This window comes from Musa acuminata, chromosome BXJ1-10 (genome assembly GCF_036884655.1).
Source record: "Musa acuminata AAA Group cultivar baxijiao chromosome BXJ1-10, Cavendish_Baxijiao_AAA, whole genome shotgun sequence".
Classification (NCBI taxonomy): Eukaryota; Viridiplantae; Streptophyta; class Magnoliopsida; order Zingiberales; family Musaceae; genus Musa; species Musa acuminata.
The window spans coordinates 33,675,000-33,689,682 of NC_088336.1; the positions used below are offsets into that span (position 1 = coordinate 33,675,000).

At 37.6% G+C, this 14,683-nt stretch overlaps 3 protein-coding genes and 1 non-coding gene across 9 annotated transcripts; 1 reads left to right on the top strand and 3 right to left on the bottom strand.

Annotated features, from left to right (window-relative positions):
- Nucleotides 1-361: 361 nt before the first annotated feature.
- LOC103969507 (uncharacterized) lies at nucleotides 362-4,216 on the bottom strand. Its single transcript, XM_009383053.3, has 6 exons — nucleotides 3,977-4,216; nucleotides 3,487-3,570; nucleotides 2,892-3,141; nucleotides 2,665-2,761; nucleotides 1,415-1,480; nucleotides 362-655 (listed from the first exon to the last, which is right to left on the bottom strand). The coding sequence occupies exons 1-6, from the start codon at nucleotides 4,182-4,184 to the stop codon at nucleotides 458-460; spliced, it is 903 nt and encodes a 300-aa protein (XP_009381328.2). The 5' UTR covers nucleotides 4,185-4,216; the 3' UTR covers nucleotides 362-457.
- Nucleotides 4,217-4,494: 278 nt separating this feature from the next.
- LOC103969508 (CBS domain-containing protein CBSX6) lies at nucleotides 4,495-7,494 on the bottom strand. 2 transcript variants are annotated; one of them, XM_065084978.1, is made up of 3 exons: nucleotides 6,913-7,494; nucleotides 5,682-5,735; nucleotides 4,495-5,581 (listed from the first exon to the last, which is right to left on the bottom strand). In XM_065084978.1, the coding sequence occupies exons 1-3, from the start codon at nucleotides 7,239-7,241 to the stop codon at nucleotides 4,708-4,710; spliced, it is 1,257 nt and encodes a 418-aa protein (XP_064941050.1). In that variant the 5' UTR covers nucleotides 7,242-7,494; the 3' UTR covers nucleotides 4,495-4,707. The 2 variants fall into 2 exon arrangements, with proteins under 2 accessions (XP_064941050.1, XP_009381329.2); XM_009383054.3 differs by lacking the exon at nucleotides 5,682-5,735.
- A 3,727-nt stretch (nucleotides 7,495-11,221) lies between these two features.
- LOC135581119 (uncharacterized protein At3g27210-like) lies at nucleotides 11,222-14,318 on the top strand. Of its 5 annotated transcripts, none has more exons than XM_065084981.1 (4): nucleotides 11,222-11,338; nucleotides 11,558-11,760; nucleotides 13,243-13,326; nucleotides 13,441-14,318. In XM_065084981.1, exons 2-4 carry the CDS (start codon nucleotides 11,595-11,597, stop codon nucleotides 13,887-13,889), a joined length of 699 nt encoding a protein of 232 aa, XP_064941053.1. In that variant the 5' UTR covers nucleotides 11,222-11,338; nucleotides 11,558-11,594; the 3' UTR covers nucleotides 13,890-14,318. The 5 variants fall into 5 exon arrangements, with proteins under 5 accessions (XP_064941053.1, XP_064941051.1, XP_064941054.1 ...); XM_065084979.1 differs by having other exon boundaries at nucleotides 11,327-11,469; XM_065084982.1 differs by having other exon boundaries at nucleotides 11,327-11,469; nucleotides 13,246-13,326.
- A 239-nt stretch (nucleotides 14,319-14,557) lies between these two features.
- On the bottom strand, nucleotides 14,558-14,630 carry TRNAR-ACG (transfer RNA arginine (anticodon ACG)). Its single transcript has one exon. It is a non-coding gene; the product is annotated as a tRNA-Arg (tRNA).
- Nucleotides 14,631-14,683: the final 53 nt, after the last annotated feature.

Below are 14,683 nucleotides of genomic sequence, written 5' to 3' on the forward strand. Positions count from 1 at the left end.
CCCACAGACCAAATTGGTAGTTCCTCTGTACATGAATTCTGACAAAGATGACAGTAGTTAGTGTCAGGTACTGCATTACCCTTCACTTTAAAGCCTACAATTAAACATGAGAAGAATTCAAGCCTCTGTACTTGAATTCTCACAAAGACAACAATGATGCAGCAGTCTCAAAAGATCTGATAATATGAGAAGGATTCTAAACACTTCTCCGCAATCTCCATATTAAACATGAACAAAGTAATTTCTCAAATGCACTTTTAACTTTACAATTGACCTGATGATAGTTCGTGAACTCACAAATTTTCACAATTTTGAGTAACACCAGAGCCAGAAAGGTTATAGGCTAATGATTGCAGAAAGATTAAGATCATAAAGCTACTCAATTTTCTGTCTGATAAATGATCATGTTTACAATATACCATATTAACCGTGAAAGCCTTGTCAACAAAAATTGCTTTCAATCAAGAAACTTACATATGCTGTATGTCTTTTTACCTATTTTACATTCGATGCCACTGGTCTTGCAAGTAAAGATGTGACCACCACATGACAGGTTTGCATTTTTGTAGGATCTGTCAATTTCTTCAATACCCTGCTTTAACCTGTCGCTCATATCTCCTGATCCCCATAACAATGATATGTGGGGTCGTGGATTCTGCCACCAGGTAAATGCAACATTAGAATGACTGTGTCGATTTTAGATTTCACAAGATAGTCATATACTAATCTCCACAATGGAATAACGTTACACTTGTAAGGTAAATAGCTTTCTAGAACCATCATGCAATGATTCTGTAACTTCAAAATAGATGATTCATCTAATTAATCGACCACTTGAAAACTTAAATATGGTACCAATAGACTGACCAATTGCCTAGTAACAATGAATATAATAATAAAAATAAACATATATGTACAGGTATTGAGCTATTTATACTGATGGTCGGATCGATAAAATACCAATCACTACAAACTAGTCCAACTGGTATTTAAATCTTTGCCCCATGTAATATATGACAGGAATGAAGCAAATAAAAGGGTAACAATTGGTTCAAAGGAATGACTAGGGAGGGTTAAGACCAAGGCTTCACTTAAACAAGCATGACGAGAAGCACCTTGATGCTTAACATTTTAAAGGTTGGTTGACCAATTTAAAGAAGTAAATAAAAGGATGATTACGTGTAAACAACTTGTGCCATCCTTATATCCTTCTACACAATGAGCTGTGCAGGTAATAATTATGAACTTCATGAAGAGTTCATGATAACATGACAAGATGCCAACGAATTTGGAGCAGATCACACAGAAACTCTCATCTGGATCAATAAGTTCATGCCTATGTTAATTTCAGTGACAATAAGCAGTACTTAATTATATTACAGAGCATTGATGGCAAATCACTAAAACAGTATACCTTATAAAACTCAGGGAGACCATGCAATCTATATATCACGTCAACAATATGAATCTGCTTAGTTATCTGTAAACAAGAAGACCAACATTAGTAGAAGGTAAGTTGACAAACATTAGTAATAAATCCTTAATTTGACACATACAAGTAAATGGTTGATGGGCTAAGGTACAAGATTAGTTTGCTAGAGGAACTTTATACAAGTGGCAACCAAAATTGTTGGAAGTTATTTCCAGTATTATGAGCATAAACAAGAAACTAAGTCAAACAGATGTGTATTGAATCCTTGAAGAACTAGCAATTTTGGTAACTGTTTGCTCCAAACACTGTTATACAAGAATTCTATTAATCAGGCCCCAGAAATTGGATCAACAACAATCCAGAAAGTAGCCATAAAACTATAAATGATAATACACAAATCATTTGTTCCCTGCTTCTCCAATAATTCGAAGCAATTCGACACTTATAGGTAAAGAAAATTTCTCAAATTTTGCAATTAACAACTTGATACACTACTGTAGACAAAATGAGCCATATGTCCAAGGTGCAAAGACCACAACCTGGATTTCATTTGACTAGAAATTGCTGCAGCAGACATTGTTTATTCCCTTGACTAATATAGGCCTTTCTTGGAAAATAAATATATAAACCAGAGTATATGGTGATGCCAACTAATATAATTCAAATGACGGCTCACAAACACTAATCTGCTTCGCGCAATATACTGTGAGTTCTTATTTAAATAAATATTTGTAACAATACAAAAGAAACTGTCAAATTTCATCTTTTTACAAGATCCAACAGTACTTTGATATCTTAGAACTGATATCTGGAACAAAAACATCTTGATCATCATGATTTTGTCCAGACTTTCTGTCTCAGCTCGGATACTATCATACCTTGGTTCATCTGACTTCGACAACTTACTTAGGACATCTAAGAAAAGGAGAAATCTTACAGTGACACCAAGGCCCACCTCCAAAAAATTTTATTGCCAAAAGACTTTTTTCCCTGGTCCATTAAGCGAAATTTTGAAGGGAAAAAAATACATCACCTATTCAAACAAGTAAAGACGACTCAGAAGACTTCAATTCGATAAGTTATTAATAGGTTCCATGCCTAATCTAAATCTAACCTAAGACAAGAAAAGGCCTTTCCCAGCACAAAAGGAAAATAACATAAAGCAATGATGAACAGCCAGCCAATCATCAACTAGCAGAAATTGCAATATGTGCAAAATCTCTCATAGATACCTCTGATAGACCACCACCAAGAACTTCAAGTGCAAGAAAAGAGCGAGTTTGCTCATCATTGACAAAAACATCCCACTTGTTGAACTCTACCCTGTACCTGTCTCCTATAAGAATATAAAATTAATAACAGAATGGAGTATGGTGTTAGAGCAAAATTTAAATTCAGAACATGGTTTATTCAAACATTTTATTGTGCAGTTGTTTCAAAGTGGAAAACATATGCTGACCTTCTCTGAGATTGGAACTTCTGACGAAGCATTGCCACGATGGAATCGATTTGATGCACTTTAATAGGAACAGTTCTTCCCAAACTAACATGGAATTCTCTTCCTAGGAGCATCTGTTCTAGCTTCAGATCATCTCTGCATAACTCGGCAAGAGGGTAATCAATATCAACAGCATAAAGACCAGGCACCAGAGATGCAATTCTTTTTACAAAAAGCGCTACTGGCATCTTCATTGTAGTTGGTATAACAACTGCAAAATAGAGTGCAAGGTTGTTCTTACAATATCGAAAAGAAAAAGAAAAAGAAACAAAATTTCTAGGTTCAGAGCAATTGCAAAAATTCAGAACTGCTGATCTGACATAACATTTAAGAACACAGTTATCACACTTCAGTCAGAACATTTTATATTCACACATTTTGTAGATCACCTAATCTGGCAAGTGCATAATTCTAGATCACCTAATCTGACATAACATATGAGTTCCTTGCTCATATCTTCGGGGCATTATATAGAGTATTCAGGTAGCAGGATACATGGAAAGCATTTTCTTAAAAAGCAAAATCATGAAGCAACCGAAAACGTTTGCAACGAGACCTGGTACGTAAACGTGAAGAGCATAATTTCCTTCGACATGTGGGAAGCTTCTGATGCGGCTACCTTGAGTAGTTGATGAGAAATCTAAAAACACGGAAAGCTCATATCAGAAACAACTCAAATCAATAAAACAATAATCTCTCTCTCGAAAAAAAAAGAAGAAGAACAAAATATTAGAAGTAAACCCTTATGGAATTCCTATACCAAAATACGCAAAAGCGTCAATTTTTTTCTTTTTGAGAACACTAAGAGAGTATTCATGCGAAGAACAGAAGGGGACTAAATGAAGGTGGAATCTTCTAAAACAAGCGTTAGATAAACAACACCAGAGTCCAAACAATAGCTCCAACCCCTCCTGCCCATAAACGAAACCCTAATTCCAAGATAATCTAAATCGGAGATTGGAGGAACTCCCTTGCAATCCACGCCTCCTGTGTCATCAAATCGAGTGGCACAGAAAGGGAAAAGAAAAGAAGTTTGTTTGCGATACCTAGAACATTGGGGGATTGGAGGAGATCGAGAGGCGGCGGCGGCAAAGGGTCCAGTTGTTCAAGATTCGAACGACCATTGACGGAATCTGCCTTGCTCCTACTACTACCACTACTACTCCTGCTGCCGACGATGGGAGGAGCAGCGGCCGAGTCGTCTGCGTCGTCCTCTTCCGAGTCCGAGCCGTACGTCGCCCTCAGCATCTCCATCCCACTCGTCCTCTTAACACCAACCGACGACTCCACAGCATTGCCCTTTTATATGCGTGTCCAGCCTTCGCTGTTTGAGAGAGGCAAGCCGACGCAGTGGGACCGACGGTGGGTCCCGCATTTACTCCGCTCAAATAATAATACTCATTATTATTATTATTATTATTATTATTATTATTATTATTATTATTATTATTCAAAACGTTGGATTATTAAACATGTTAGTTAAAATTCAATTATTTAGAATATCCATTAATCAAATTTATGATAAATATTTGGGATCTGTATTGCCAACATGGTTCAAACATGCTTCACTCCATAACATTATATCCCTTTCTCATTGATTTTAACATGTCACAAACATAGGTATACAGAAATATGATGCAAAGCTCAGATGACAAAGAGTATAGTTCATCATATACCATATGCATACATACATAACTCTATTGATTCAGTATGAAGAAAAGGGTGCCTGAAAACCTTTAAAGATGATCAAACAAACACAACACGGGAGGAGACAAATTCATGGTGTCGGATGCTTGGTGACCGCATTCAGGATGTCGGTGTAGGAGATAATGCCAACTAAGGTGTCGTCGTCCAAATCAGCATCTGTGACCCATACATGGGTGGCCCTGTGGGACAGCATCTGGGCCATGACGGCAGCCAGTGAACTCGTGTGCTTGCAGGTCCAGGGTGCGCTCCTCCCGCGGTACATGCTCCTCAGCCTCCCGATCGACATCTGGTTCACCTGATTACTGAAGAACCCGATACTCCTGCTGCTGAATTTCCTAGGTCGTGATGAGTCTCCAGCCCCAGTATCACCTGCTGATGAATCAATGGGGAGTTCCGGCACGGAAACTGGTGTGGTGCCATAATCATCTGCTCCTACAACAAATTGTCCGGCTGACAAGTTTGCCATAGCCCATGCGGCAGCCAAGTAGTCACATTTCCATAGCTTATATGCAGATATATCTCCTATTATCTTGTGACTGCCTTCGGAGTTTGTCTCAACAACTGCAATCGCGCATGGGTCATGAGGAATCTTATAGATGGCTTCAAGGGCAGGTGAGGAGGCTTCAATGTAAGCATAGTTTGAACCAATGGCTCCGACCGAGGAGATTGAAGATAAAGGAAGCGGGGCTAGAGCACCGAGGCAACCTATCAGAAAACGGACCACATCTTCCCGAGAGAGGCAGCAAAACTTATTGTCAGGGAGAGCAGAAGTTGACGGTCGGTCACTGTTGCTTTCTCCACCCAAGGATGAGCTCTGAGTGTTCTTGAGCCATCTACCATTGTAAAGAATGGAAAAGCGCTTGCTGAAGCCTTTCCACACGATGCTTTTGCGCACAAGGAGGTGCCTTACCCCTTGTTTCATCATCTCCAGTGCATCAATTAACCTAACAGTCCAAAGACAGAATATATGTAAACCAAGAGGAAAAGCTCTTTGTAAGAGAGACTGACAAGATAAACAAAGTCAATGATTAGTGCTGCAACAACCTTGAAGCCAAAGTTAACCCACATCTTCTTTGCTTCCGACAGAAGGTATGAGAACTGACCAGAAAATTGCATCACACAGCGATAACCAAAGAAATTCTTATTTTGAGCAATCAGGCAGATTATTAGCAGTGCTGATATTGGTAAATACATCCAAACAAACTAAAGTGCAAGACATACAAAACTGGAAAAAAAACCAGCAATCGTAAATCACCTTGAACTTTTCAGTAATAAAGTTTCAGATACTAAACTCTTTTGATGATACTAAACTAAGGCCAGCTTTCTTTTAAAAAAAATGTTCGGCTAGTGCAGAAGAAACTTATATGGAGTGCATTCAGAAACCTCACTGGGGATTAGGCAAACTATGAAAGACTGTATCTGACAAACTTTGACTAACAGAAGCTTTCTGAGGACAAAGACATCGAAGCTAGTATCAGAATGAGCATCTTTAAACCATAACAGGAGCTAGATGTGGTCAAGCACCAAGCCAATAAATCAACTTCGTTAATGAAAATCTATGTCAATAAATCAACTTGACCAGTGAGATCAATCAACAAACAAGTTTTTCGGATACATAAAGTTTACCAATCAATTACTAACATGGAATTTGGGGTCACTACAAATAACGTTAATTACGATTTCTTACTTGCCTCTTAAATGAAAAGGATAGATATTAGATATTCCATTTTATAACATACCTGTTGCTTTCTCCGAAGCTTTTATATGAGTAGAAAATTTGTTCTTTCATTTTCCAAACAACTTGGTTGCAGTTTCTATATGAACATCACACAGTACAAAGTATCATACAGATCATGTGGTCACATGTCCATCTTAAAATGTAGTGGATAGAGGGAACAAAACCTACATGGTCAACAATAATGATACTAAAATATTATGCAAATATGGCGTTGTCGGTGCCCTGCACCAAGAAATTAGATAACTAGAAAACATAATTAAGTAGACAGAGTTATCTCCACCCAATTCTCATTCTAGAAAAGGACAACTGGCGGAGGACTAAGAATTGGCACTTCCATAGTAATAGCTCAACAAGCAAGATCAATCACTAAACTAAGCCTGTGGCAAGTACATCACCTAAATAATTTCAAGTGCTGCAGCTATCAGATTCCAGTCAAATAGCCCTAATATGTAACAAGATTTGGCGAGCTGATCGAGCGTACCAATCAAACCCTCTCATGAACCATAAAGACAGCCAAGAGGTGGCAAAAGATCGCACCTTGTTCCAGGATCCACCTCCTTCAGCAGGCTGGGGTTGGGCGCCACCAGCTCCGAGACCGGCGTCCTCATGGCCCTCTCCTGGTCGGCGCCGGCCCGGGCGAGGAAGGCCACCACGTCCAACGAGGTCAACATCCCGATAAACCTCTCAGCCGAAGGTGGCGGCGCCGGCTCCATCGGCCTCCTCCGCCAGACGGCGATCGCGCCGTCCGCGGAGTCCCCGATGGCGCGGACGGCCGCCTCGACCGTCTCCGCCTCGGAGAACTCGACCAGCTCGGGCTTGCCGAGGGTGAGGTCGCCGACGACGTGGTGGAGGAAGACCCGGGCCATCAGGGTCGCTCGACGGGGGTTAGGAGAGGGAGTGGAGGAGCGTGAGGTGGAAGCGGAGGAAGCCCGCTATGGGTTTGCACCGGGTCGATTGGAGCGGGCCGGCCACCGGTTCGGGGATGGTGCGGGCAACGCCGGTCAATCTAGCGCAGGTGGCGTGATTGGCCATGGAGAAGAGGAAAAGCCCATCGAAGTATGTCTACGAAAAGAATAATCGCAGTAATGACGACGAGCCGAAGAAGAGGGTGGAGAAAGCGAGCGCTCCTAATGAGAGCATATATATATATATATATATATATATATATATATGGATACGTAATTGATAAAATATATAGAAATATATATAATTGTATTAAATATATATAAATGGATTATATATATATATATATATATATATATTGTATTCAACAAAATGCATAAAACAAATGCATAAATTGAATAAAATTAGAATATAAAAGATATGAATAAACCAAATGCATCAACTTAGTTGAGTCATGGATTATATGATTGAGAGGTGATTATGTTTTAGCAGATGTGATATATCAATTATTAGTTGTTCTTTTTCTTTTTATTTCCCTACCAATATAGTGACATTTTTCTTCCATTGAATCTGAAATCACAGCTTTTAGATGTGCTGTTTCACTTTCTCCACCCTATCCAAAAGTGGAGTTGAAGAAGCAATAATAAAAATTATATAATAATTAAACTTTTATTGTACAATAAAAATTATACAATAATTACCTTTATAAGTTCAATATAATAAAAATAATAAAGTTACATATATATATAACTCAAGTTAATTACTATTAATCATGATTATTAGTGGATTTAATTAAAAATAAATTTTAAATATCTAAGGTATTAATATTATTATTTTTAATAATAAATTTATCTCCATATTTCCTAATATCTAGAAAAATGTATTGAAAGAAGTGTTAATGTCATTATACTAATAGTCAATTGATGCAAGGGATTGAGACAAGTATTTAGAAAAAAGATATAATTTTGCCTTTAAATTTAAAAGAGAATAAGTACAAAATTACTACTTTAAAAAGATATATACATGTATTATTTTTTTTCTTTCCAACATGTTGCAAGTACAATTAAAGGCTACAATGTACATACACTTTGATTTCCTAAATGCTTGTGGTGATGGGGATTGAGATGGGTGTCCAATTTTGTCCACACTTATTTCTTTAGCATTGATCAGAGGGACCAAACAAAATAAAATATGATATCCTGAGATGTCAATGTGATGCATTTAAATAACTTATCCAAGGCAGATGGCACACCAAATGGTGTGAAATGGCACTCCCAAACATGAGTTCTTTAATCTTGATCATGTTGACAAAAAATAAAATCAGATGATTAACAAATAATATAAATGGAAGTAGAAAACAATCACAAGAGAATGTGCATGAACTCTTTGACATTTGGAGTGGATTTATCTTTCTCTTGGAATGGATTGATGGCAACATGAAGAAGGTTAGGTTGTGAGAGCCCCTGTGGTCCTTTGTAGGACCTCATCAAACCATATGTGCCTTCACATTTCATGGATCTAACTTTGTGTTGCTTTCATTCATTGCATTTAAAATTGATCTCCAACCATCTCATGCCTCATCTAATCTTTTTCACTTTCCAGTTTAATCCTCCATGGAAAGTGAAAACAAAATTGAATTGATTTTTATAGACTTGATCAGTATACTATCATTAATTTATCAAGTTAGTAATCAATTAGTTATATTGTCAAATTGGATTGTAACATATGATATTAAAATCAATCTAATACTAGACAAGAATAAAATTAAGAAGACTTGTATCATATTGTGAAATCATTATTGGGCCAAAGCTCATTTACACTCAGCTACAGTTTGATTTTGGACTATATTAGTTTTTGATAAAAAAAAATATTAAGACAAGAGAGATTCATAATTTCAATCTAATCCCACATTAAAAATAAAAATATTCTTAAAAAAAAAGATCTATAAGAATTGAATGAGTATATTATCACAAACTTGTATCATTATAAACTCATTAAGTTAATAGATCAATTATCTCATCGAATCTCGATGTTTAAGATTATAAAAGTTATATTATGGTATCATAATAAATATGATTTTAAATAGAGTTACATCAAGCAAAGATTAATTTGATACAAAGCACTGTCAATTTATCTTCCTGATTGATACTATTAAGCTACCTACTAAACCAATCCAAAGGCTTGGCTTGCAAGGAGGCCAAAACCATGGGAGATCCCAAGGATTGATGAGAGCACTTCTTTTTCCAGCTTCTGGTGGCTTCTCATGGAGAAGGGGAGGGGCTCAGTGGAAGTGATGGACCGTTTGACTTGAATGCTAAGAAAAGGAAAGCTCCTTCTCTCTTCTTATTTGTACATGGCATAAAGTTTCAGCTTTCTTCTTGTAGTTTGGCTTCCACTCTGCCACTGACATGGCTGAAGCTTGACCACATGAACCTCCATTGATTTGGCTCTGAGGTCTTCTTCCTCAAGGAGTTACTAGAGATTTCCACATGTGGAGGAGTCCCAAGCTATGGTGCCTGCAATCACTTTGAAGAAGAAAACGAGCAATTCTAGACTCTTATCATTCTTTCTTGCTTGCCTATCGTATTAAATCTGAATTCATTTTTATTTATTTCTATCTCGATTTATCCTTACAATATCTTTTGGATTATTTGAGACTTCAAAACAAACAAAATATAATGAGATATTCTAGAACACGAATGATGACTCATCCTATGATACTCATTATAGGATCCAATAATTCTCGACTTCTTCACTAGTTTTTCACTAGAAAAATATTAATGATCATATTTAATATACATTGGTTAAGATCGTACAACTCTCTAAAATGAAATAACGAGGATATATCATGATTCATCATATTCTAAATTCGATTAAAAAATACTTATATTCGAATTACGTAAGTCGGATTAAATTCTAAGTACTAAAAGAAAAGAAAAAAAAATCAAGATTGTCACTCTCACTATTGGTAATATGATCTGATCGAAGATCAACCAATTGGATGATATCTATTGGCCCTCAGTTTACTCATGCTAATGCCTGAAGACACAGTTCATCTGCTTGCAACTCCAGTCCTGCATGACTTCTCATCCATGACTCAAGAAATCCCCAGTCAGAATATGAGGCATTTAGAATTATGCTTATTACAAGTGTCATCAATTAAGTGACTAATGGTTGGTTTGCTTCCAAGAAAGCTTCTTTCTGCTGATGGTTACAAGAAGGATGGAGAAGACAACTGTGCCTGATGGCCATGGTGAGATGTCCTTGATTGAAAAGGACCCCATATCTAACCTTAGCCATGATACTCACAACTCATACAAAAAAAGACCCCAAATCCAACAAAAAATAATATCTTATATATATATTATTAATTAGTCAAATGCATGATGCTGAATTTACTGTAGTTGGTCACCAGCCAGTCTCATATTTTGCTGTTTCCAAGGAAAACAAAACCCTGTTCTAACAGGGCTGGTAATCATAATATGTTATTGGATTGATTATGTGAAAAATAATGTTATAGTAGGACAAAGGCACATCAATTATTGCTCTATCAAAGAGGATTAAATATCATGAGAAAAAGAGAAAGCTGAAGGTAATTGATCCAAAACAGCCACTACAACAAGACAAAACAGAGGTCATTCCTACCAAAGCAACATTCACAATGAACTCCAGCAAGATAAATATAATGACTATGCACATAGATTTTGACAAGGTTGAAACTTTGTCCCTTGTTCCTGTCATTGTGGTTATAATAAGCATGAACTGTTATAAGCTTCTAATAATTGCAAGAATTCACACTTATATTTTTGCCTATCTAATTCATTTGGATAGGCTCTTTTCCACTGCTATCCTCTCTTCTCCGTCATGAGAAGGATCTATCGGTGCACACAGAAATCTTTCTTATTCATGGTGGGCCAATGAGTGGCACCAATGCCTACCTTATGACCTCACTTTGAAGTGCAAGCTACCTTTCAACGGGGCCCCTACCTGCTTCCACTACATCTTCTCTGTTCCATGAGCAAAGAACCAAAAAGAGAGCTCTCTTCCTTTCCCTGCCTCTGTACTCTCTCTCTCTCTCTCTCTCTCTTTCTCTCTCTCTGCGCAAAAGGTCGGCGTGGCAGACCTTTGGCCTCTTATCATGGATTCTTTATATTAAGAAAGTGATCTTTTTTGTCACCCTCACTAAGTCAAGTAGCGATCGCTTGCCTTTTCCTCTTCTTACGTTCCTATTTTGCATTTTCCTTGCTGATTATTCGATTATTTCTTGTGACACGAGCAGGAGACGGAGGTTCCACGACAAAGATTTGATATTGAAGATGGGTGCTTGCGTTTCGGTTCAAGGAGACCCGGATTCCGCGGCGAGATGGCGCCTGGGAATGGCCTCCAAGGCCAAGAGGTTCTTCGTCCCGTCGCCCGCCAAGGAGAAGGCTATGAAGGGGGAGAATCCAGTTGCTCGGTTTGACCTTAAGAGCCAGGACTTTGGTATGTTGTGTTTCTGGCATCAAGTCCTTTTCTTTACTTTGCGAATGATCTTTCTTGGACCCTTTTTGGGGTAAAGATCGAACTTTTCAGTATGAAATGACGCCTTTTTTTTTCTTGAAGTCCCAATTTTTAATCTTCTTGACTGAGTGTTGGATGGTAATTTGGGTTTATGGTGCAAAGAAAACACAACAGTTTGAATTGTATCTTAGAACAGGGTACTGTTTATGGCCCTATTCGAAATAAAAATTAGATTTTTTTTTCTTCTTACCATACACAACTTCAAGATTTTGAATCGTTGTACAATTTACTCATAGAAGATAAGAGCACATATCGGTATTTCTTCTTAATTTTCTCTCTTATGTGGTGATTTAAGTACCAAAAGATCGACAGTGATCTCCGTGATCTGACTGCTCTTTGTTGTTGCTCTCATCTAGATGGATCACCTCCAATCTTGGTATGTATGATCTCTGGCTTTTCACCTCAAACTTACATACAGAAATTGTATCATCACAGATAACTAATATGAGATGCTGATTACATGACAAGCTTGGCTTATATTTTTATTCGCTGTGGTGATTCGTCCACCGGATCGTCGTAACTAAGAAGTTTCTGCTATTTTACAGCGTTGTCTCATGATTTATACTCAATAGAACTTGATCCTTTGTCGTTGCTTGTCCTTTTCAACTCTGTTTCAACCACTCTCATCATCATAAAAAGAAAAAGAAGGAATCTTATGAGGCTTAATTCATGCCTTCCTTTTATCTCTCCTTGCAACTTGCAAGTCACTGTTGTCATTTCTCATAGTGCCATTCCCATTGGATCATTCTTTTAAAGCCAAAACTAAATTTTCTTTTCCGAAGAATGATACCAACTATTAGGATTACAACAACTATCTGATTTAATAATTCGATAATGTGAATCCAGAGGTGTCTGGTCCTCTGAACTGTGGGCATATCGTCGGTCGGTGTTAATAAACTGTGATGGCAAAAGAGTTCAGCGATTGTCGTGCAATTGGATATTCAACATGATGAAAATGTTGTTGTGGGTATTCACCTTTTGTTTTAATTTTTCTCCAAGCTTAGCCTTAATAATCGTATGACTATAGGCTATGTTTGGTAAAAGCCCTTAACTGAACTTTAAAAAACGATGCCATCAAAATTACATCGATGGAGCTTTTTTTATATTAAATTGATTTCTAATGTTGTACTGATCTTGTTGATTCGACTCCTGCATTAACTACGGCTTTCGGAGTAAGTGTTAGTATTTCGAAATGATCCATGTCCTTGGGCTATGTTAAACGAAGGGCTTAAACTTTCATTATGAAGTCGCAAGCTTTCATTCTGCGAGAGAAACATTGGCTGTTTCTGTTCTTAAATATTTATTATCCGAATGATTGATTTCTTTAACTTCTAATACCTCATTTTCATTGGTTTAAACTATCTTTATCAGTCTACTTAATGAATGCCTAATTTTGTGGATTAGCAGGCAGTAAAGAAGAGATCTTCTTCGATTCACGAGCATGGTTAGACTCTGACTGTGAAGATGATTTCTTTAGCGTAAATGGAGGTATGATCTCTTCTTCAATTGCATAACATGTAAATTTCTTCTACATTAGTTATTTCTTAGGATGCATATTGTCCTTTCCTCCTAATTTATGATGGATTATTCTTTTTAATGCAGAATTCACTCCTTCACGCGGCAGCACCCCAAATCATCAATTAAGTTCACCGTTAACCCATCAATTTGACAGTCGCTTCGTGTTTGAAAAATATTCGGACTTAAAATCCGAACCATCTCCAACCGGTAAAAAGAAACTCTCTGAACTTCTACATGAGACCTCGGATAGTGAACAAATCGATGTGCCAGATGCTGCTGAAGAGAGTGTGGACATCAATGCGAAATTGGATGAATACAAAACCAAGACCGACCGACCCGTAAATTCATCAAGTGCAACTCCATTTCGGTCTGGAGCAAGTTCCATTTGCAGTAGTGAGGCGACACCGAGGAGAGATCTCAAGGGCCAAAAAGAGAAAACATGGAAAACCAGCCATTGTTGCTTGCCAAGCCTGCAGAGATTTGGCTTAGATGACAGGAGGCAGAAGATGAGTCCTGGTCCCTGCACCGCATGATACCGATACAGACAATTCGAGGTCGCTGCAACTTGAGTAACTCTGGTAACATCCAGCGACAAAATGAGCCATGGATTTATAAATTTGCAGGGTGGCGATAAATATTCTATTAGAAGAGACAGTTCTATCAGAGAATGTTTTCGCATGTGTATATACGCAACTGAAGAGTATCAGCAAAAAGAATTTCCTCGTACACATGAAGATGACGATGACAAGAAGCGATAAGCATCCACCGATTACAGGTATGTCGGAGTTATCTATAAGGAGTATACACTCGATGTCAATAAGATCGAAAACAATTTGTCAGTAGTTGATTCATGTACAATAACAATAAACTCCCTTTCACTGTATCGAGGTTAACACTCATCCGATGTCTATTTTAATTTCGTGCAATAATTTTATCTGCAATGCTATGTTGTTGTTTTTGTATCTGCTTGCATTTGCACTCGAAATGCCTACTCGAGATGGTATTACTGTTGCCTTCTCTTCTCACAAAATTGTTAGCCAAAGTTCTTAAGCTCACTTGTGGTATCATCTACAGCTATAAATGCTTAGTTCTCTGTGGTCATCGTTTGATGAAGAGTATATATCTATATATATATATATATAGAGAGAGAGAGAGAGAGAGAGAGAGGAAAAACAAAATCCATAAAACATGAGAAACAATGCGACTCTGCTGGGGATCGAACCCAGAATCTCTGGTTCCGTAGACCAGCGCCTTATCCATTGGGCCACAGAGTCATCTTTGCTATATTACTATTTATGTTTATTCATAGATAATAAGGAATTAGCTG

What these genes read in the sequence shown, in the direction of transcription:
- LOC103969507 (XM_009383053.3), bottom strand. Translation starts at nt 4,184, where the DNA reads ATGGAGATGCTGAGGGCGACGTACGGCTCGGACTCGGAAGAGGACGAC. An exon ending in TCTTCACGTTTACGTACCAG is followed by an intron (nt 3,142 to 3,486) that starts GTCTCGTTGCAA and finishes TCTATTTTGCAG; the next exon opens with TTGTTATACCAACTACAATG. An exon ending in TTGGTGGTGGTCTATCAGAG is followed by an intron (nt 1,481 to 2,664) that starts GTATCTATGAGA and finishes TCTTGTTTACAG; the next exon opens with ATAACTAAGCAGATTCATAT.
- LOC103969508 (XM_065084978.1), bottom strand. Translation starts at nt 7,241, where the DNA reads ATGGCCCGGGTCTTCCTCCACCACGTCGTCGGCGACCTCACCCTCGGC. An exon ending in GAGGTGGATCCTGGAACAAG is followed by an intron (nt 5,736 to 6,912) that starts GTGCGATCTTTT and finishes TTTTCTGGTCAG; the next exon opens with TTCTCATACCTTCTGTCGGA. An exon ending in GGGTTAACTTTGGCTTCAAG is followed by an intron (nt 5,582 to 5,681) that starts GTTGTTGCAGCA and finishes TTGGACTGTTAG; the next exon opens with GTTAATTGATGCACTGGAGA.
- LOC135581119 (XM_065084981.1), top strand. Translation starts at nt 11,595, where the DNA reads ATGGGTGCTTGCGTTTCGGTTCAAGGAGACCCGGATTCCGCGGCGAGA. An exon ending in CCTTAAGAGCCAGGACTTTG is followed by an intron (nt 11,761 to 13,242) that starts GTATGTTGTGTT and finishes TTTGTGGATTAG; the next exon opens with CAGGCAGTAAAGAAGAGATC. An exon ending in TTTCTTTAGCGTAAATGGAG is followed by an intron (nt 13,327 to 13,440) that starts GTATGATCTCTT and finishes TTTTTAATGCAG; the next exon opens with AATTCACTCCTTCACGCGGC.